This window comes from Sciurus vulgaris (assembly GCF_902686455.1).
Source record: "Sciurus vulgaris genome assembly, chromosome: 3".
In the NCBI taxonomy this organism is placed as follows: domain Eukaryota; kingdom Metazoa; phylum Chordata; class Mammalia; order Rodentia; family Sciuridae; genus Sciurus; species Sciurus vulgaris.
Genome location: NC_136463.1, coordinates 37,246,525 through 37,270,989, shown reverse-complemented (window position 1 = coordinate 37,270,989; position 24,465 = coordinate 37,246,525). Strand labels below are relative to the sequence as shown.

The 24,465-nt window shown below is 33.5% G+C and overlaps 1 protein-coding gene and 1 long non-coding RNA gene across 3 annotated transcripts in view; one reads left to right on the top strand and one right to left on the bottom strand.

Annotated features, from left to right (window-relative positions):
* Positions 1–24,465, bottom strand: part of USP32 (ubiquitin specific peptidase 32) — a 190,808-nt gene that overhangs the window by 121,662 nt on the left and 44,681 nt on the right. For both annotated transcript variants that reach the window (XM_079131344.1, XM_079131345.1), the window contains exon 2: positions 16,715–16,842. In XM_079131344.1, the coding sequence (XP_078987470.1) occupies positions 16,715–16,842 (128 nt within the window). The remainder of the gene's footprint in view (positions 1–16,714; positions 16,843–24,465) is intronic.
* The window catches only part of LOC306656379, a 95,065-nt gene that overhangs the window by 28,172 nt on the left and 42,428 nt on the right, over positions 1–24,465 (top strand). The window lies entirely within an intron of this gene.

The window sequence follows — 24,465 nt, the reverse complement described above, 5'->3', positions numbered from 1 at the left end:
CTCAGTAGTGGAGTACTTGCCTAGCATCCCTGGTTCAATTCCCAGCACAACAGAAAGAAAAGAAGGGAGGAAAAGTACATGTTCTCAGGGAAACAAGACAGAAATCCTTACCAGTAAAATTGTTATTACATAAAAAGATAAAGTACTCAGATTGAAGGATATATGATGCTACAGATATATATACCTACATAAAAAAAATAAGGTTATTGGAAATGTCATGAATGAAGGTAAGTATAAGACTAATTTTTCTAATTTTTAAATGCTTTGAAAGATAACTGGTTGTCGAAAGCAATAGAACCATAATGTGTGTGTTTACAGTATATGTAAAACACATGACAACAGTAAAACAAGATGGAAGGAACCAGAATTATACTGTTGTATACTATACACAAATGCTGTTTAATACACCATTAAATTATATAATATGCTAATTCATGCATAGAACAGGTTGAGCATCCCTCACCTGAAAATTCAAAATCAAATACACTCCAAAATTGGAAACTTCTTGAGTGCGGACATTCACCACCTGACCTCATATGACAGGTTGTAGGCAAAACACAAGTACACTAAAATACTGTATAAAATTACCAATTTCAAGCATTTAAATTTTGGTTTGGGTTGTGGCTTTTTTGTCTTTGAAGTCTGCACTCTTTATTTGTAACAACTGTACTTTTATTTTTCTATATCCTCTAACTCCAGAGTTTTATTTTTCTCCCTCCTCCCCCAACTTCTACATTCACAGTTGAGCCATATTATTAGGAAAGGTGACTTGATGAAAAGATCAGGATAGGAGCTCTAACCATTCATCAGTGTTTTCCCTAAAATAATTAAAACAAAAAACAAAAAAAAAACCTAAAGAGTGTCTTTCCCTTTTTTTTCCCCCCTTTTTTACATGTCTTGGGCTGCAGCTCTCTCCTGACGTGTATTGTGGCAATCTGAACGCCCACAAAAAATTGTGCCAAAGATTTTAGAAGACAAATAACCAATAAAAATAAATACATACGCACACACAGGGACAGTAGACTTCAGGTAACTATTTTGGATTGCAAATGAGGATAAATTTAATGTTTAAACAATATGATAAAATAGCCATTTGGAAACTGGAAAGAATTACCTTCAGGCTATATGTATAAGATGCATATGAAATATTAATGAATTGTGTATAGCCTTGGGTTGTATCCCCAAGATATCTTATTAAATATAAAAAAAAAAAATCTTGAAACACTTATGGACCCAAGCATTTAAGGAATACTCAATCTATCTTAATTTTTCTTATTTATTTATTTACTTATTTGCTTGCTTATTTATTTATTTATTTATTTATTTATTTATTTATTTATTTATTTATTTATTTATTTTTGGTCCCAGGGAATGAACTCTGGGGCACTTACTCACTGAGCTACATCCCCAGCCCATTTTTTTTGAAACAGGGTCTCACTAACTTGCTCAGGGTCTCCCTAAGTCGCTGAGACTAGCCTCAAACTTGTGATCCTTCTGCCTTCAGCCTCCAGAGCTGCTGGGATTTCAGGTATACACCACTACACCCAGCCCTCTCTCAACCTTTATATTACCAGTCAGCAAGAAAATACTTAATCTTAGCATGCTGATGTTTAAATCTAACATTAAACCCATTAAAATATTCTTATTTTTATGCTAATAAAAATAATAGCTAACATTCAAATGCTTATTCTGTGGCATGTTTATAAGTGCTTTAGTAGTATTAATGCTGAAAATGACTCCAGGAGAAAAGCATTACTAGTGTCCCCATTTTATGGTTGGGGAAAACTACAGTCTTTGTCCAAAGTCATACATCAAAAAAGTGGCAAAGTCAGGATTCAAAACGAGGCAAGATAGGTTCCTGAAACTGAACTCTTAACCTGTTCTCTATTTCTACAGTACAATTATATATGTGTTTTGTTTTGTTTTGTTTTGTTTTGTTTTGTTTTGTTTTTTAAACAGGGTTTCACTATATTGCCCAGGCTGGCCCTAAACTTGCAATCCTAAGCCTCAGTCTCTTGAATAGCTGGGATCATAGGCATGTGCCAGTGCATCCACCTATATGTTCATTTCCAATAAACTTCTCTACAATTTCATGAAAGACATCACCAGTAAAATACATGCCATTTTGGTGAAATCTGGTGAAGATAAGTAAGTTTTACTAGATCACAATATTAACTTATAAATATGTGTCTTTGGTGTCTCTCCCCCTCCCCTGTACCTTCATAATCTAGTATCCTTACTTTTGACCATTTCAGTGACTTTAATACAGACAGTAAAGTAGTGAGGGTAAAAATAATGAAATTTGGGATAAGGTATGACTTTCAGTTTTCTAAGTACTTGTAGAATGTATAATATTTTGTCTGCAATAAATCTGGTTAGAATGTTGTAACACACTAGTGGTACCTCTCTTTCATTCCCAAAATACAACAGCAATAATCTGTTAAAAATCACCCAGTTTGGTAAATGAGGAAAGGAGACCGAAGAAAATAAGCATATTTCCTGAATTATATGATGTACTTATTCTCTCTTTTATTACTATTCCAGAAATCAGTATGCATCTAATACATGTATTTTTTTCACCCCTAAAAAACTATTTTAAAAGCAATGCTCACCTTACAACTGACAACACATTATGCTTAAGAGCCATGTTCATTACTACTGACATTATTTTAGGATTAAGGAGAGGGTATATGCACAGGATAACAAGAATATTGTGATATGCCATTTTTTAGAAGCACTTAATAAATGGTAACTATTATTACAATTTGTTAAAAATCCCTTAAATCCCCTCTTATAATTTTGTTTAGTTATTCAAAATTAAAGAAGGAAAAGTATTTTCTTAAATATTTGGTAGTCATGAACATCCAGACAGATTTGGCCTACTCTTACACTAATGTATAAATTTTATGCTGGTAATGATGGTAATGATCTCACTAGCCTCCTTTCTGACAATGATGTCATTTCAGTAAATAATATGATAACTTCAGAAAAGAGGGAAGTCAGTCTATACTTTCAATGAGAAAGATTTATACTATAATATGCAAAACCTACCTCTTGCCTTATAATTAAGAGGTCAAAAAGGGTACAGGGTTATTCCACTGTTCCCTGGGGGAAGCAGAAAGTGATGGATATTGTCTTACATCACATGACTTTTGAAATCTAAAAGACTTGAGTTTGAAGCTAGTACTGTGTGGTACACTAAGCAAATTGCTTAATTTCCTTAGCATTAGTTACATTCCATGACACATTTGTTGAGACAACATGCCATATTTTCTTATTTCAGAAAGTAGGCTGAGGAGCAACCCCTGTATGGGAAATGCTGTCCCAGGGTAGAGGACAAAAGGTAGAGCTTGACTTCATCTTTGTTAATTAGTAAGAATTAAATCAACATTGATGAGTTCATGACTTTTGCTTCAGAAAATATTTTTTCTGAGGAAACTATTGTACCTTTTTAACTGATTAATAGTCAACAGAATCAAATTAATGATTTCAAATTTTCATTTTGTATAATTTTCATGAGGATCAATATTTTTTCTTTTAAATTTTAAATGAAGATTAGATTCATCAGTTTTTGTCCATAAAAGTATTTTTCTTTATTATTTCTTGGAAATATTATTCTATCAAATCCAATTTTCTCACAGCAAATTTAGAAGGATCTACATTTCTTAATGAAGAAATAATTTTTTCTGGAAATGTCTCATCAATAACTTTTATAGTTCGGGGGGTTTGTGGTTGTTGTTTGTTTGTTTGGCAATACTGTGGACTGAACTCAAGGGCACTCTATCATTGAGCTACATCCCAAGCCCTTTTTAATTTTTATTTTGAGATAGGGTTTCACTAAGTTGTCAAGGCTCATTTTGAACTTGGAATCCTCCTGCTTCAGCCTCCTGAGTCACTGCAATTATAGGCATGCACCACCATATATGGCTTACTCTATGCTTTTTTGTTTAAGTTGCTAGATAGCTTATTCCTAATTTTACATGTAAATTTTTTTTTTTTTTTTTGCAACTTGCTGAAGAAACCAAGAAACTGTGGAGTTTCACAAAGTGTGCATTTTGATGAGTGCATCTTCTGTCCTCTGAAATTTCTATGAAGTAGTAGGTAAATTAAGAGAACTAACCAAATTTAAATAAGGCTTTTTGGCAAAGATATTGCCCAGTTGGTGCTATGTAGCTTCATCCAGCAACACATAACAAATGTTTACCTTGTTGAGATATTAGTAGTCAATGATGATCAGTTCACAGATTCATAAATTCATTAAAGGTTAAAAAATCAATGATGATTAGAGTTCTACCATTTGCTTTTTTTTAATTGTCTGGAATACTTCTATAAAGAACAAATTCCAGGCTGTAGTTGTGACTCAGTGGTAGAGCAGTTGCCTAGTACGTGTGAGGAACTGGGCTCAATCCTCGGCACCACATAAAATAAATAAATAAAATAAAGTTATTGTGTCCATCTACAACTAAAAATAAAATAAATAAACAAATAAGCAAATTCCCCTGCTAAAGAATTTAAATAAAAGTTATGAACATGGAAATGGAAACTATATTTTTAAAACAAACTAAATTTGAGAGTGAAAAAAAAATTATCTAAAATTAAAGGTTTCCTGGATAGCCCTCAAAGAACACTGCTCACTGAAAAATAAAAGATAAATAAACTTGATGAAAGTGTAGCAGGAATTATCTAATCTAAAGTGTAGGAAAGAAAAAGAGCTAGAAATGGTTTTAGGGACAGAAAAATAAAAAGAGAAAACAACTAATCTCAAGTAAAATGAGAAAAATAATCAAGCATTTTTACATACACATAATTGGAGGCCAAGTAAAAAGCAGGGAGTAAAAATATATTTGAAAAATAATAGTCAACCATCTATCTACCAATTTGATAAACAAGTCATAGGTTCAAGATGCTCAAAGGACCTCAAACAAGATAAAAAAAAAAAAATAGTTCATCATAAATTCCTAAAAAAAGTGATAAGACAAAATCTTGAAAGCACTGAGAAAAAAGGGACATAACAAAACAAAAACAGAATTAATCACTGACTTCTAATCAGAAACAAAGTAAGCCAAAAGACAATGGGGAAAAAACACCCTTAGAGCCTAAAAGGAAAAAAGAAGAAAAGAACCTAGCCTAGGATTCTATGTCCAACAAGATGAAGATCCAATTTAAAAACATACAAATGATTTAAATTTTTTAAATGATGCTCATAATCATAAGTCATTAGGGAAATACGAACCACAAGCACAATGAGATACAAATTCCACCTACAAGGAGAGCAATAAATAAATAAATAACAAGGATATAGAAAACTGGATCCCTCATACATTGCAGATAGGCATGAAAAAAGGTACAGCTGTTGTGGGAAACAATCAGGTGGTTTTTTTTGAAAAAGTTAAATAGACTCATCATGTGACCTGACAATTCCATTCCTGGGTATATATCCAGAAGAACTGAAAATAGAGACTCAAACAGAACCTAATATCAATATTCACAGCTGTAGTCTTTACAATTGCCAAAAAGTAGAAACAACCCAAGTGCCCTTCAACAGATGAACAAAACGTAATACACACACACACACACACACACACACACATATACAACATAATATATAACAATATATATAATATATGATAGAAAATTATTCTGCTATAAAATAAAATGAATGTTGGCAGCCATCGTCACTCTCTTAACATAAGCACCACTTCTAGCTCACTGAGTTCCACCTAAAGGATATAGGCAATAAGGAAGGAGGTCTCCTTAAGATTGTCCACATATTGGTGACAAAACTCTCAGAAAGCAAGAGGCCGCTAAAATCACTCACAAGAGTGCATCCTCTACTGAGGGCGTGAAGAAACCAATCTGGTACCATGGCACTCTCTGAAATTATGTTTTCAGAAGTTCAATAAACTGATGATTTCCAAACTTTCCTTCCAGCACCGGGTATAAGAAATTGCTCAAGGTTTCAAAACAGATCTGTGTTTCCAGAGCACAGTTATTGATGCTTTGAAGATTGGCCTCAGAGGCCTCAGAGATTGTCCTTTTTGAAGACATCAACCTGTGTGCTAACTATGTTAGATACATAACAACTATGTCAGAAGACATTCAGCTAGCACAATGCATACACATAGAATGTATTTATGAATCTACTATGACGGAAAACATTCTATGCTAAAAATATTGCTTTTTCTCTTCTTCCTATCATTGGTAATTCTGAATGTTAGATTCCCTGCCCCCCAGCCCTGCCCAAGAGTCACAAAAACACCTAATAAGTATAAGTTACAACTGGAAAAATGGAACAGATCAGGTATTGGCAGTTATTTCATTTTTATTTGTGTGTGAATTTTTAATACAAACTCAGGAACGTAAAGCATTAATGCAAAGTAAAATAATTCAGTGAAGTTTTCAGTAGTTCACATCCCTACATATGAAGGTTCTAGTTTTCCACTTTAAACATCTGAATAATTTCTCTAAGAGGTAGGAGATTTCCAATGGAGGGGGCTCTAAGAGAAAGCAAATACTTTAGGATCATGGTGACAAAATCACCAGTGGCTTCCATCTCTACTCCTACCTCTAAAGTTGGAAAATGAGGCTTAAGAAATAGGTCAGATGAATTTACAGAACTGTTTAAATGTCCCCAATTTAAATGGAATGGAAACAAAGAAACAAAAATTTCACTGAATTCATGATAACCTAACATCTTTTTCAAGTTAATTTACCATAGCAATATATAATCTCCCAACACTTAGCAACATACAAAAACTTTACACTGTTCTCTTACACTGTAAGAGAAATGTTAGAGAGAATATGAGTAAAAATTGACCACTTCTAAAGTAAGTTATCAGTTATAATGGGATATCAGCCATAAAAAGGAATGAAGTTCTGACATATGCTACAACATGGATGAACATTGAAAATATTTTGCTAACTGAAATAAGCCAGACACAAAAGAACAAATATGGTTCCACTTACATGAAATATTTAGAACAGGTAAATTCATAAAGACGGAAAGTGGATTTGAGGTTACAGAGATTAAACAATGGAGATTAGAAGACTTTGTTATTGCTTAATGGATAGTTTATTTCAGGTGATGAAAAGTTTTAGAAGATAGTGGTAGACAAGCAAGGTGGCACACACAGTTGTAATCTCAGCTACTCGGGAGGCTGAGGCAAGAGGATCCAAAGCTTGAGGCCGGCCTGGGCAACTCAGAAAGACCCTGTCTCAAGATAATGGAAAGGTCTGGGGATGTAGCTCAATAGTAAGCAACCCTGGATTCAATCCCCAGTATCCACCCCTGCCTGACACCAAGAATGTAGTGAAGGCTGCATAACATGGCAAATAGATTGTCACCCTAGCCCAGATAGGATGATTTTTAACAGACATGATAAACCTTGAGTCATATTATGCTAAGTAATGTTAACTTCTCAAGAAAATGCACACACAAGACCTAAGAAAGTTTATTATGAGATCACTTGAGGTCAAGGGCTGAGGTTGTAGCTCAGTGGTAAAGCACTTGCCTAGCACATGTAAGGTACTGGGTTTGATCCTCAGCACCACATAAAGATAAACGAAATAGAGGTATTGTGTCAATCTACAACCAAAAATATTTTTTAATAAAGAAAAGATGATTTGAAGTCGAAAACAAAGTGCAAAGTGTTTTAGAATAACTGCAGTGACTGTGATGTATATGTTTATCATAAACTATTTAAAATGATAAATGAGTCTGGTAACATAGACTGTAATGAAGTGATAATATAATTACAACTTGGATTACCACTTCACAATTAGGTTTTAAGTTCCTAGAGAGCACATCAAATAAATAATGCCTAGCAACAGCGTGCTTCAATAAAGAATGACGTGTACTTATATCAACCTAGGTGCTACTTCCAAATCTAACTGAAGAAATATCAAGAAGTCACATAAGATCTTCATATTTAGAATCAAATAAAGCTCAAAGGTGGTGTTCATTCAGAATAAGATCACTTGTACAGAGTTTTTTTTTTTTTTTTTTTAAAGGATCTCCTTGCATTTTGGTGGGGTTTTGTAGGAAATGGAGATTTTGAAGGTAACAGCTCTGAGCTTCGGTTTTATCATCTGTAAAATAAGGATGATAGCAGAAATGGCATTTATGAGGAAAAAGGTAACAACATCTATAAAATATAAAAATTAGCACTAATATGTAGTTATTAAATAAATACAAGTTTCTATCCATGACAGAGTTTTTCCATTTTCTAGTTCAGTAAAAATGCTTTTCCATATCTTTATAAGCTAAATATAGCTAACGTAATATGTTCATTTAAAATAAAAGATACTCTGTATCACTGACCTAAATGAAATCAAGTCTTGCTATAAAGTAGGCTAAGTGACCTCAGACATGTAAAACTCAAGCCACTTTTCTGGGCCAGTTTCTTCAATTGTAAAATGTTAGTTTATATAATTTCTGGAGAAAGATACTTATGAATATGTATATTATAATATTTATGTATGTTTAAAACACACAGAGTAGCACAGTACTTAATAATTAACACTGACTCTGAAGACTGGTTATGTAGGTTTAAACCTAAGTTATGTGTGTAACTTTGGGCAAGTTATTTAACTTCTGTTTCTCAATTTCCTTATATGCAATATGGATTTTTTAAAAGGATTATACAAAGTTAATATTTAAGAAGCACTTGGAAGAGCAGATGGTACACAGTGAGCACAATATAACTCTCAAGTATTATTGTTATTAGGTAAAACAACAGCGTATACTCTTCAGAAACTGATACATACATAGCAAAAATATGACAATCTACATGGCACTAAGAAAATAAGGATAATGATTTGTGGTGCTGGTGGAGATAAATACACAGGCTTCAAATATATTTATAATATTTTATTTCATGCTGGGCCCAGTGGCACACACCTGTAATTTCAGAGACTGGGGAAAATGAGGCAGGAAGATCAAAAGTTCAAGGTCAGCCTCAAAACTTAGCAAGACCCTGCCTCAAAATAAAAAGGGCAGGGGATATAGCTAGTGGGTTCAATCCCTAGTCCTACCAAAAAATAAACAAATAAATATATCTTGCTTAAGCAAGAAGGTGGGAAGGGTACTAGGTTATATTTTCCCTTTTTTGTACACCTGAAAGGTTTCATGACCAAAATTACTTCCAAAATAATCAAAGTCTGTGATTCTTTAAATGCATCTCTGTTATTTCAGATTTGCATTAGTCAAATGGCATAGTACTCTATGCCCAGTGTACTGTAATAAGAACACATCAAATATCAGCTTCTGAGTTGCTTTTTCCAAAACACAGGCTCCAATGCATAGGTTCTGTATCCTAAATACAACCAGAAAATAATGTAAATGTGTCTTTTTTATTAAAACAAAGTTAAGAGGAATACCCAGAAAGATAAATGAATAGACATAATGGTGTACCCAACTATCAATTCCTATAAAGATCTTCTTACTTTCCATTAAAGATAGGTGGAATTGGGCAGGGTGGTGCATACCTGTAATCCCCACTATTCAGAAGGCTAAGGCAGAAGGTCCACAAGTTTTAGGCCAGCCTTGGGAACTTAGCCAGACCCTGTCTCAAAATAAAATAAAAAGGCTTGGGGTGTGGCTAGCAGTAGAGGACTTTTGGGTTCAATCCACTGTCCCACAAAAAATGAAAACAAACAAAAAGAAAAAAAGATTTGATACATCTAGTGAATTTAGGTTTTGAAACTGTTTACTCCTGGATAGATAGCCCTTTTAACATTTGATTACATAGCCACTATTAAAATCAAACTATATAGCTATGCAAACTATGTAAAAATCTACCTCAGTATTATGAAAGGCAGTCAAATGGATTTTGATCCTCGAGTGTCATTAAGCTTTTGACACTTTAAGTATCACAAAGGCCATTAAGAATCAATTTCTCATCCAATATTCCTATTTAAAAAGGAAAACTGATGAGTACACTCAAAAAGTTTCAGGGTATCAGATTTTTGGATTAGGGATGCAATTAGTAAAATTTATGCAACTATTCCAAAATCCAAAAAAAAAAAAAAAAAAAATCCCAAACCTGAAACACTACTGGTCCCAATCATTTTGGATACAGAAGACTAAACTTGCATGTTTTGTTGTTTTAGTTTTAAAAAAAGCACCAACAACCTGGGGGAAAGTACATAAAATTATAATAACAGTAAAGAGAATAAACTTTTCAGAATCAGTCTTCTTGGTCTCTTATAAAGCATGAACTTCAGGATAAGATGCTTTTCTAACATATAGAGTAATTCTCTAGGTTCGAAACTGCTTATCTACTACATGGACTTTACTAAGACTATTCAAAGGACAATAGCAAATGAATTATTTTGTCACCATCTTTATTAAGGTATAGTTGACAAAAATTGAATGTATTTAAGGTGCATAATTTCATGTTGTGATACAAGTACACATTGTGAGATTACTGCCACAATCAAGCTAATAATATAATATCCCAATTATCTTTTTGCATGCATGGGGAGAACATTTAAGATCTACTCTTTAAAAATTTTTAAGAATAGATTATTACTAGGCTAGAGATACAGCTCAAGCAGTCTCCTCTAGAACCCAGGCAAAGATTGTAGTAGACTGGAACAGTTGTTTCCATTAGTTCTTTTTAATTATATGAAAACTATGTGCACTCTGGTAAAAATAAAAACTACCACTCTGATAAAAATAAAAATTAAAAGGCTTTGCTAGGCATGGTGGAGAATACTGTAATCTGAGCTCAAATTTGAGACCATCTTCAGCAACTTGGCAAGACCCTGTCTCAAAATAAAAAATAAAAAGGGCTAGAGACATAGCTCAGTGGTAAAGTGCCCCTGGGTTAAATCCCCAGTACTGCAAAAAATAAAATAAAAGGTTTTATTTGCAAAAGAGGTAACTTGTTGCTACTGAGGAAGGATACTAGGTAATGGGGATAAAAGAAAAGACTTGGTTGGGCATGGTGACATATGCCTTTAATCCCAGCTACTTGGGAAGCTGAGGAAGAAGTTCAAGGCTAACCTTGGCAAGTCAGATCCTATGTTAAAAAAAATAAATAAAAATAAAAAAGGCTGGGATATATATCAGTTGTCAAGGGCCCTCGGGTTCAACACCCAGTACCAAGAGAAAAAAAAAAAAAAAAAAGGAGACGAGAAGACTTACTTTTCATTAAATATACTTTTATAAATATTAATTGATATATCATGAACAGACATTACCTATTTCCTCTAAATCAAGTAATAAATAGTTCAAAGAGCTATAAAACATAAAATATAAAGCAATTAAAAACAAAAGAGCACTGCAATTTGATTGAAATAATATAACTAGCTGGGCACAGTGGGATATGCCTGTAATCCCAGCCACTCGGGAAGCTAAGGCAAGAGGATTGCAAGTTTGAGGCCAGCCCCAGCAACTCAGTGAGACTGTCTCAAAATAAAATATAAAATGGGCTAAGGATGGGGCTCAGTGATCAAGTGCCCCTGGGTTCAGTCCCTGGTATCAAAAATAAATAAGTAAAATAACTAAAATATTTATCACATATATATATATTTTAATACTTTTAGTTGTCAATGGACATTTATTTATTTGTTTGTTTATTTATTTATTTACACGCAGTGCTGAGATTTAAACCCAGTGCCTCACACATGCTAGGCAAGCACTCTACCACTGAGCCACAACCCTAGCCCTAATGCACATATTTTTGTTTGTTTTTTGGTAAGGGGGATTGAACCTAGTGATGTTTTTACCACCCAGCCCTTTTTATTTCTTAGAGACAGGGTTTCACTAAGTTGCTGAGGCTAGCATCAAACTTGCAATCCTCTTGCCTCTGCCTCCTAAAAATGCTGGAATTACAGTATTTCATGTATTTTTTTAAAGGTAAATTTTTTTTTGAGACAGAGTTTCACTGAGTTCCCCAAGTAGGCCTGGAACTTGCAATCCTTCCACATCAGCCTTCAGAGTAACTTGGATTAAAAGGTAACTTTACTATATAAAAATTCCATCTATGTCAGAAGAAGTTAACTCTATGACACTATCCAATCTATTTAAAAAATTCCTGTTGCTACTCACCACGTCTCCTAGTACAGTTTGTATGAGGTAGCTTGTTATTTCTTTCTTTCTTAGTAATAGAAATTATAACAAATTTTTCCCCGAATTCCTTTTGTCCAATTAAACCTACACTTTCCACAATCTCTTGCAACTAGAGATAGCCAATAAGATGTAAATATAAGTCAATGGGTGGACTTCCAGAAAGGCTCTTTGATCAAAGGGGCTCTTAACTCCTGAATGACAAAGTGGAGCCGCCATTGTATTGGGACTTAGTATTTGTAGCCGTCATATGGATTTCTTAAATCTCAATATGAAATGCTCTATAAAATGCCTATTTCTTTGAGATTCCCTCAGAGAATCACCACACAGTAAAGAATATCTCCTCCAAGGGCTGGGATTGTGGCTCAGTGGTAAAGCCTAGAATGTGTGAGGCACTGGGTTCAATCCTCAGTACCACATAAAAAATAAATAAAATAAAAAAGTTATTATGTTCAACTACAACTAAAAATATTAATAAAAATAAGTGGTTATTTTCACAGAATGTTCTAAAAGATGTAAATTAATTTTATTTATATAGATATTTTACTGTTAAAGAATAAACTGCTTTATTTATTGTAAAAGAGAAAATGTTAATATTTTCAGGAAAAAAATAGGATAGTTGCTGCATCTTCAGCGCATAATTCTATTTTCCCTACAATCCTTATTATTTTCTTCCACATAAAGATTATCCTAAGGCTAGGTGTGGTAACTCATACCCTATAATTCCAACTACTCTAGAAGCTGAGGCAGAAGGATCCCTAGTTCAAGGTCAGTCTGGGCAACTTAGCAAGTCTCTGTCTCAAAATATAATTTAAAAAGGTTTGGGGTTGTAACTCAATGGTAGAATGTTGCCTAGCTTTCACAAGACCCTAAGTTCAATCCCTAGAATAGGGGGGTTAAATCTTAAGGGTTCCTCAGACATGTGCCAAATATATATTCTACAGAACTGTTAACTATCACATGCTAGACACATCTCTATAGAACACAAAAAACTAAGAGTTTCTTGTCAAAAGAAAAGTTTAAGGAGTAGCTATAAATTTACCTTGCTTACCACATTTTTAAATGCTGAAAAACACTGCCAGGGCAGTCCCAGGGATTGAACTAAGGGTCTCATGTGTGCTGGGCAAGTGCTCTACCAGTGAGCTACAACCCCAGCCAAGAAGACCACTTTTAAGTGAATGTAGAAACAATAGGAAACAAATTCAAATTAATAATATATGGGAATGTTTTGTTATTAAATTTCTTTGTGAAGAGTAACAGCGGTAGGGAAGCAACATTCTAAAGAAAATATATAGATCATTAAGAATTAGTGGACTGGTTCAGAAAAGTCTAATTTCAAGTAGCGCACATCTTTCATTTAATTCTACTTACCTATTTCTTTCGATCTCTTCAAATTCTATTCATTTATTCTTTTTTTCTTAACTTCTTTCCTTTTTGTTTCGGAGATAAGAATCTTGTTACATTGCCCACAGGCAACTAGGTTCAAGTGATTCTGCCTCAGCCTCCTAAGTAGCTGGGACTAAGATGCACACCACCATGCATTTAGGCTTTTCTTCAAGTAGTACATGGTTACTATTTTAAGACAGATCAGAAGTGAACCAAAATACTAATTACATTAATCTATCCTCAAAAAAAATGAGTCTGGAGGACTAGAGGTAGAGCTGATTGGTAGTAAAGAGTATGTCTAGCATGTGCAAGGCCCCGAGTTTGAGCCTCAGCACTAAAAACAAAAAATCTGTTTACACTAAAAATTATAACTGCCATGAGTCCCTTACTTGTTATCCAAAATAACCTCTATCTTGGAATTTATGATAGCGAGTCTTAAGAAAAAGCAAGTTCTAAAATATAAAGCTGACTTCTAAAAAATAATTTAGAAATTAACATTGCTTCCTTAATTAATATATCCTAAAGTTATTCTTTTAAGCTTATGATCTTTTGTACTAAAATTCCAAAAATATCTTTTGTTGTTCTTAAAAAAAAGTCATTACTTTTATTATAAAGAAAAACACTAATTAGCTAGAAAATTATGTTCTCTTTGCATCTACAATTGGCAGCTTAAATAGTTCCTGTGGCCTTCATTATAGAGATATTGATATTAAAATAATGTTCTTGGGGCTGAGTTGTGGCTCAGTGGTAGAGAGCTTGCCTACTGTGTGTGAGGCACTGGGTTCGATTCTCAGCACCACATATAAATAAATGAATAAAATACAGGTCTATCAACATCTAAACAAATAAAAAAATAATAATTCTATTGTGTCTCAAAACATTACTCTAGAAACTCACCAAGCATAAGTGATTCTCTTTACCCTATCTCTCTGAAGGACTTCAAGAAAGAATTTACAGGAGTCATATTCATACAGTGACTCATTCTTAGCTATATGTACTGATCAATATCCACATACTAATAGTACACTTCCTCACTTAAAATAAGTCTAAATAAAAAAATAATACAGCAAAAAAGTTCATCATTAATTAAGTATTTATAAAATTTCTGCCCTCAAGAGTTTATGCAAAAAACTGTTAAACATATTGAAACTGAAACTTGAAACAATCATTATGGTTTTTACAATTTAAAATTGAGGTAATTCTTGTAAAACAATCACTAGGCAGTGATGAATTTTAACAGATATTCCAAAGGGTACAGTAAGACTCTTAAAATAGTTTTGGGTTAAATGAAGTTTATGAAATATTCATATATAAATGATACTTCAGGAGTTTCATTTTAACTTAGATATGGAAAGGCTGAAAGAATGTCACTCTATAAAAGTGAGACAAGACTGGATAAACTATCTTATCACAGTATTTCTTGATTCCATCAGATTAAAAGAAAAATCTGATGATTAGAATTCATCAAAATTTAAAACTTTTGTGTTTCAAAGGGTACAATCAAGAGAATGAGAAGAATGGGAGAAAATATTTGCAAACCATATCTTTTATAAAGATCCAGAATATACAAAGAACTCTTATAATTCAATAATTAAATACAAAAAAAATATTTGCAAATCATGTATCTTTTGGGAAGGATGTACTAGGGATAGAATCCAGAGGTGCTCTACCACAGAGCTATAATCCCCAGTCCTGGCTGGAGTTGTGGCTCAGTGGTAAAGTGCTTTCCTAGCATGCATGAGGCACTGTGTTCGATTCTCAGCAACACATACAAATAAATGAGTAAAATAAAGGTCTATCAACATCTAAAAAAAAAATCCCCAGTCCTTTTATTTTTTATTTTGAGATGGGGTCTTACTAACTTGCTGAGGTTGGGCTCAAACTTGTGATCTCTTGTCTCGGTCTCCTGATTGTTAGGATTACAGGTATGTGCCACAGTACAAACCTGAAAATTCTTAGAATTCAATAATGAAAAGAGAACCCAATTTAAAAATGGGCAAGAACCTCAACAGATATCTATTTTTAGGTACATATATGTGCATATGTAGACCTTTATATATGACTCCAAGAGGTCATATACAATGACCTAAGTTTTTCCCAGCATCATGAATACAGTAGGTCAGACACTTTTGACTTTTAAGAAAGGAATTCACAGGACATAAAAGCTGAAATTAGCATATATTTGAATTTGGAAGCATCCTATAGTAATTAGTATAAACTTAAAAGTTTAAGTCCATTCCTCTAATGGACAATTAAAATCACCATATTAAACTGCTGGTTAGACCCTGAAGTGAAATTCTAAATCTCAAGTTTTTACAGTATACTAGCCTGTAAGTCAAAAGAATATACAATAATCAATGAGATATATACAACATATATCCTCCATCAAAACATATACATGTACACCAAAACAAAATGTAATCTCTATAAAAACATAACAGTACATTTTAGAATACAAACTTGTAAATTAAAAAGAAAATTAAGGTTCTATGTAATACACCAAACTTAAAATTTCTATTATAATTTTTGGTTTATAAATTTTTTTCACATTTGGAATAACAATGCATATCTGTATAAAATAGCAAAATTCTTCTCTTAGGGAATATTCATATCAGCTTTATACATTTCATCTCTACCTAAAAATTTTAGTAGAATTTAAATAAGCTCAAATAAACTAGTGTTTCATTTACAACACTGAATTTAATAGACTGAACTAAGTTTTACTATATGGAAAGGTTTCCTTCAACACAAAATTTATAAAATATACAAGTTTTATAGCAGAGATGGAGTTTGTAAAATAAACAGCCAATTACACAAATGGTCCCATGATTCATGTCTGCTATTAAAGCACAAAAGCACAAAAGAAGCAAACCACAGCTCTACAGTACTTTCATTTGGCCTCTAAGAATACAACCACACTGACATCAAAAACAAGACCTGTTTATCTACTTAGCAAGAAAAATAACTGTCAAGAAGATTAAATCTGTTAAAAACAGGAGCTCTCTTCTACCCCTAAAATTTTAAAACAGGTTGCACTGAGGATCTAGCTCAGAGGTAAACAAATTTGTCCAGCATGCGTGAGCCCCTGGGTTCAATTCCCAGCCATCACAAAGAAGGGGAAAAACGCTAATATTTAAAAATATTTAACAAACAAAAAAAAAATTTAAAAATAATTTAAAACAAAAACAATTTTGAAAAAATGAATTTTAGGCTAGTGAACAACATTTGAAAGAAAACCTAGAACATAAAGATTACCTCAGCAACTTTTGGAGGCACTCCATCCCCAAGCACTTCCCTGATGAAGCAGTGCTGACCCATGTAATATGAGAGTCCACAGGTCCTCTTGAAGGCATCTTTAAGTCTTTTCAGCTCTACATCTGTAACTACAATGCAGAAATAGGAGATGGGTAAGAAGTCAAAGGAAAAATGTCTCTCAAAACCCAGTTTTTAAGAAAAGGTGGCAAATACTCTTTCAGATAAGCAACAAACCAATGATATTTAGTCATAATTCTAATATTCTCGAATCTATTCTAGAAAGTAAGTAGAAAAAATTTTGACCCACTATTTTCAGACAAAAATTTACATATGTGTAAAATTTTAGGTTAGAAGTAGTAATAATTTTAGGAAGAAGTAACAAATGTTTCAAATTAGCAGATAAACTAAATGGAATTAGATTTTGGCAACATCACAAGCAATACATTCATTTCCTTTGTAATGAAAGTTTATGAATAGGGTTGAGGATAAAGCTCAGTAATACAGCACTCTCCTAGTATGCACAAGGCCTTGAGTTTGATCCCTAGTACTGCATACACACACATACACACACACACACACATATGTATGTTTATAATAATTTGTAAGCATATGTAGAGGATAGTCCCCAAATTTAGCTTAGAAGCTTAGATTTTTGTCATCTTTACAAAGAAAACTATAAATAGATAACAACCACCTAAAATTTTTAGATATCCACTATCAAAAACAAAATAATTGCCAAGTCATTAATTTAGGCATTTAAGATTATTTTCACTTTATAGAACAATCTCTACCTACAAGGACACAGAAATGACTACTCTTCAATATTATGTGTTTAGTACAATTAGAATGGAAGCACAGAAATGGTTCTCTTGATCCATGTGAAGGGGAACAAAAAGCTTCTGAATGGAGAAGACTATATTAAATTTTAAAGGCTAACTCAAATAAAAGGGATAAGAGCATGCCAGGCAGGGTTAATAGTTTGTTTCAAAATATAATAATGTATAACAATGTACTGTATATTACTATAGCAAAATAAGTAAGGCAGGAGGTAATAAATTGTGAACAGATAAACCAAAAGAGACAGCAAGACCAAGTGACGTGGTCAGATACAATTCAGATATAAACTGGACACACAGGAAAAAAGACAGATAAAATTCAGACAACTCACTCTAAAATACTGTAGAGGAGCAAAAAGTACACTGCTACTACAAGAAGAAAAGGAGCTAAATCTGGAAAATATCCAGAAGTAAAGTCAGTAGAATTTGAAGCTTGACGGAAAGAAAAGATAATGTGGGGTGTGGTGGTACATGACTGTAATCAGAGTGATTCAAGAGTCGGAGACAGGAGGATCAGAAGTTCAAAATCAGACTCAGCAACTTAGCAAGACCTTGTCTCAGGGATGTAGCTCAGTGGTAAACTGCCTCTGGGTTAAATCCCGAGTTAAAAAAAAAAAAAGAAAGAAAGAAAAAGGGAATAAAGGAAAAAGAAAAAGATAATAAACTGTTAAGGACTTACTGAATGAGGTCTGATGGGAGTTATCAGTATATAGGTGGTATTAAAACCATGAATAAGGGGTTGAGGACATAGCTCAGGGTTAAAAAGTTTTCCTGGCACATAAAAGGCCCTGGAATTATCTCCACCACCCAACAATAACAACAGAATGAATAAAAAGTATAAAACTGAAAGAAGTCAATGTTTACAGTGTCTATGAAGAAAGAAAATGAGAAAAAAGAAAGAAGAAAAAAGGTGAAAAGAAATAATCAGTAGGATAGAAGAGAAACAGAAAAACATGGTCTCCGAAGACCAGGAAGAAGGCACTGATCAACAGTGCCAAGTAAAGCAGAAAGGGCCAGCAAGATAAAGACTAAAGTGTGCATGGCACACAGCTAATTCTTCAGAAAATATCTGTCATATGGAGGGAGGGTTCGGGTGCAACAACATGCAGGCAATGATAAAATAAAAAGAATACTTGAGTAAGTAACTGAAGAAAAGTATATTAGTTGCACTAAAAAAATCAGTATATTTAGTCCACAAAAAACAGACTTATAATATTAACAAATACCAATACACAAACTTATTGGTTTTCATTTTAGAATTTAAAAATGAAAAACAGAACAAAGCTCATAGATTAATGAAAGAGGTTACCTCCAGCTACTTGAAAAAAATCTATTTTTTTCAAGATACCTAATTTTCATTAATGCTTTGACTAACAAATTAGGTCACTCATGATCTGGTGAGATTGGGAAAAATCAATCATTAAAATATAATATGGTAATCTCCCCTGTTGGGTACAGATTATTTGAAAAACTAATTTTTTTGAAAGAAAGAGAAAGCTGATGACTAATAAATTTATTCATTTATAATGGAAACGTACATATAAACTTTTTAAAGCATTTATAAAAAGCAATATCTATCAATAGAAGAAAGTGAAAAAATTATTGTGTATACTCAAAATAGAATATCAGGCACAAAAATCCTACCACAGGGCTGGTGATATAGCTCAGTTGGTAGAGTGCTTGCCTCGCAAGCATAAGGCCCAGGGTTCAAATCCCCAGCACCGCCAAAAAAAAAAAAAAAAAAAAAAAGCCTACCACAGATTCATATTTACTGAAAATAAACACTTTTTATTTACTCTCAGAATAAACTATCATTTGACTAATCTACAGATAAGGAATATATAAAAATGTTCATTGTAGGGGCTGGAGTTGTGGCTCAGTGGTAGAGTGCCTGCCTACCACTGTGTGAGGCCCTGGGTTCAATACTCATGATCATGTGTAAATAAAAAAATTACTTTAATAAAGATCCATTGACATCTAAAAAATTTTTTTCTTTAAATGGTCACTCTATGAGGCTGGAAGTTTAGCTCAGTAGTAAAGTGCTTGCCTAGCATGCATGACACCATGGTCTAATCTGCAGCACTGTAAATTTAAAAAAATAATAATAGTTCATTATACCAATAGAAAATTTGAAGATTTAAAAAGTAAAAACTTATTAGGTAAGACAAAAAAAAAGAATAGGATCAAGCCTAGTAAGTTTTAAAATAAAGTAGGAAAGCATAATACTCTTTCAACCTCATTCAAATTACTGTGAGAATAAAACAGGATAATTACAAGCACAAACAGAACAGAAAGAGAATTGAGGACTTAAAAGATATAGTCAAATGCTCCAAAATCCAAAACTCTTATTTATTTATTTTTTGGTACCAGGGATTGAATCTAGGAGCACTTAACCACTGAGCTACATCCCTAGCCCTTTTTTATATTTTATTAGAGACAGGGTCTCCCTGAGTTGTTTAGAGCCCCACTAAGTTGCTGAGACTGGCTTTGAACTCGAGAGCCTCTTACCTCAGTCCCCCGAGTCACTGGGGATTATAGGCCTGTGCCACAGTGCCAGGCCAAAATCCAAAACTTTTTGAGAATGCTCACTGGCTTTGCTTTTTTTTTTAGCCTCAGCAAATTAGCAAGACCCTGAACAACTCAGTGAGACCCTATCTCACAATAACAAAAATAAATTAAAAAAAAAAGGTTGAGGATGTATCTCAGTGGTAAAGCACACATGGGTTTAATCCTTAGTACCAAGAATAAGTAAATGAATAAATAAATGAAACAACATTACCCTATGTAAATTTATGATTACACAAATGGTATGCCTTGACTCCATGTACAAACAGAGAAACAACATGTATCCCATTTGTTTACAATAAAAAATAAATAAATAAATAAATGAAACATATAATGAGTCAATGATGCTTAATGACATTTGTGATTGATTATCCATTGTAACCTGAAATGCTAAAAAAGTCATTGAGGGGAGCAGATGAAGCTCAGCGGTAGAGCCACTTGCCTAAGATGAGCACTTGCCTAAGATTCATGAGGACCTAAATTCAATACCCAAAACCAAAAGGGAAAAAAAAAGATCTGCCTTTCCTAATGCGGAGTTTGATTTTGCATTTTGTTTACAAAGCTATAGTTTGTTATAAGGATTTAATGAGAGAATATATAGGAATAGATAGATACAGATATATGAACTTAATAAGCACTGAAAAATAATAGATGCCCAATAGATAATAGTCTCAAAGAAGACAATTTTCAGGCACAGTGAGGATTTACCCTATTCCATTTACTTCTAATTCTGGAGAGAAATAGTAGGGAAGTTATGAAAATAATGATGAAAGGAAGAAGTACACAGAAAATGACAAAACAAGCAAAAACAATAGACTTTTCTGTCCCTATTCTCCTTTTTACCTATAGACCAATAATTCCAACCGAGTACACAGCTATGACTTAACAATGAAACAAAGAAAAGAAAAAGAGAGAGCAACAGAGGAAGAATATCAAGAAAAGAATTGTCATTTACTGTAGATTATATACTCATGTCACGGTACTTGAGCATGAATAGTATCTTATTCAAAAACAGGTCACATTACTTTAAGTATTCACCAACGTATTCAAAGGACATTAACATTTCATAAAATTATAAGCAAAATGAAATCTCTTTTCATAAAACAAATTTTGCCATTCAACACTGCATAAAAGAAGCAAGCCAGGGATCACTTGGTCTTAAAAGGTCAAAGGTTCCAGTAGGGGAGTATAATTCAGTGATAGAGCACAAAACTGATAAAGCAAACAAAAGCAATAGATTTTTCTTCTCCGATTCTCTTTTCTCTGTACCTATAGACCAATATTTCCAACCCAGCAGACCTGGCTACAATCTAACATTGAAACAAAGGAGAGGAAAAGAAAAGGGAGAGAGAAAGAATATCAAGAAGAGAACTGTGCCATGCACTAGGACCTGGGTTCAATTCCAGCACAAACACACACACCCCAAAATCAAAGGTTTTTATCTAGTAAACCTGTAGCACTGACAAACTACAGGTTGATCTAGACTTCGTATTTCCAGTATTTACTCAAGGTATAGGTACTTTCATTTGCTGTATTTACTATGCTTATCTACAAAGGCTTCTAATTAATCATAAACAGACTAAAAAGTCACCTCTAGAATACATACAGATCTTATGAAGACTACTTTGTACCAGAAGATTTAAGAATGAGGCTTCTTGCATTTAATCCACTGATCAACCATAAGACTAGTTCAGAGTTCACTAAATCCAAGACTTCCCTAGAGGGTAAGCTTTTATTTATATTTAAAATATAAATAAGACCAGAAAAAATATTTTGTTTGTCTAGAAATTTCTGTTACAAAAGAAATCTTAGCAAGTTCTGAGAAGCCCACTACTTTTATCAGTTTTGTGTTGCTGTGACCAAAATATCTGATAAGAACAACTTAGAGATCAAGTTTATTCTGGCTCACAGTTTCAGAGATTTTGTCCATGGGTAGCCAACTCCATTGCTCTGGGCCCAAGGTGAGGCAGCACATCACAGTGGAAGGGCATGAAAGAGGAAAGTTGCTCAGGACATAGCAGACAGGAAGCAGAGAAAGGGAATAGGGGCAGGACTGCAAGGAAGATGAATCCTTCCAAGGCACATCCCCAGTGACCCACCTCCTCCAGCCACCTTGCACCTGCTTACAATTATTACCTAGTCAGTCCATTCAAACTAAGATGGACCGATTAGGCCACAGCTCCCATAATCTAATCATTTCAACTCTGAATATTTCTGCATTAACAAAGGAGCTTTTGGGAGACACAGCATATCCAAACCTAACATATATCTCTATATGAATTTCCAACAAAAAATGAATACAATGTATTTTGTCAAGTTACAATAACCAGGGGCTGGGGAGATAGCTCAGTCGGTAGAGTGCTTGCCTTGTAAGCACAAGGCCCTGGGTTCGATCCCCAGCACCAAAAAAAAAAAAAAAAAAGTTACAATAACCCGTGATAATGTGTTGAATGTTATGGGGGATACAAAGATAAAGCATGGTCCTTATATTTAAAAGTTTAAAATCTAACAGGTGTGGTAGCACATACCTGTAAACTCAGTAACTTGGGAAGGAAGCTGAGGCAGGAGGACTGCAAATTCAACACCAGCTTCAGTAACTTTGGTGAGACCGTGTCTCAAAAATAAATAAATAACAGGCTGGGGATGTAACTCAGAGATAAGGCGCCACTGGGTTTATCCCCCAGTTCCACAGAGAATAAATAAAATAAAACATTAAATTCTACAACAATATTTGAATGCATATTACAACCAAGCACTGTGCTATATCTTTATTCCAGTGGTTCTTTTGTCAGCTTTACTGATGTGTAATTTACAAATAGGAATTATATATATTTAAGGTATATGACTTGATATTTCATGTATGTATGCACTGTGAAACGATCACCTCTATTCTAGTACTTCTTAAATCCTGCTATACAACTAGAAATCACCTGATGAAAATTTAGAGAGCTAATGCCCAGGTTCCCACTCAAACCAATAGATCAAATCTCTAAAAGAAGGGTAAAGGATTCAAATGCATATTAGCATAATAATATACAAAACGGAAAGGAATAAACAGTCTAATGGATAGAAGTAGCTACTATGGTAATAGAGAAGAGATTATGGGGGGAAGGAATCTAGTTTCACTGAAAGGTAGCATTTCTCACATGAGAAAATCAAGAATCAAGATAGACAGAACACACCCAATACCAGGAAGGGAATAAGTAATGCTACATAGGCCATGAGATGTTAGAAATGCTTGGACTATAGTTTGGGAAGATAGAATATAAAATGTGAGGATTGCAAGAGAGAAAAGTATGCCAGTGAAAAGAATACCTAAGTGAGTGAAAAACATGCTAACAAATTTTGACTTTTCAAGGAATTACTCAGAATTTTGGGGGTAAAAATATGAAAAATTATAAGGTATAAATTTTTCAAATCATTTTGAAGATATTGAAAAAGTAAATCTGATTTGAAGCCAGTGTTCAGAGAAACACAACACAATCCACAAAGAAAAAGTTGATAGTTTGAAAAAGAAAGCAAGCCTAGAGAGATATTACAATTCACCAATCCTTAATTTATTTTATTTTCTGATAACAGACAAAGGAAGAAGGGCCAATGGGTTTCTGTTTGAGAATTCTTAGCAAAGGTCCACATCTGCCACAAATCCAAAGAAAGAATTGACTTAGGAAACAACGGGAAAAAAGTGAGGAAAACAAAATAAGAAAGATAACGAAGTTTTTAAAAGATAAAATTAGAGCTGGACGCAATGACTCATGCGTGGGTTCATTCCCAGGTACCAAAAAAAGGTAAAATTAGAGTGAAAATACTAAAAGAGAAAAAGGAAGACAACAAAGAGATAAAAATTAGAGTGAAAATACTAAAAGAGAAAAAGGAAATCAACCTACTTATTAAAAAAATATTCTAATAAAAAAAATTAAACAAGAGAGGTGCTTCTTTTAAGTCACAAGCCTGTCCAGACTCAAGGGTAAGAACCAGATATTATACCTATCAATGGAAGAAGTATCAAAGTCACATTGTAAGAAGCATAAGGAATAGGAAATAATATTGTGGCCATCATTTGAAAATATAATCTGCCACATACATGAATACTAAGTATTACATTTGCATGGGTTTCACTTTTTGGCAATAAAAATGCATGATTAAAAACCAATTCAAGATGGGCATGGTGGTGCCCATCTGTAATCCCAATGGCTTGAGAGGCTGAGATAGGAGGATCAGGAGTTCAAAACCAGTCTCAGCAACTTAGCAAGGCCCTAATCAACTCAGTGAGACCCTGTCTCTAATAATATTTAAAAAAAAAAAAGGTTGGACATGTGGTTCAGTGGTTAAGTACTGAGGCAGGAGGAT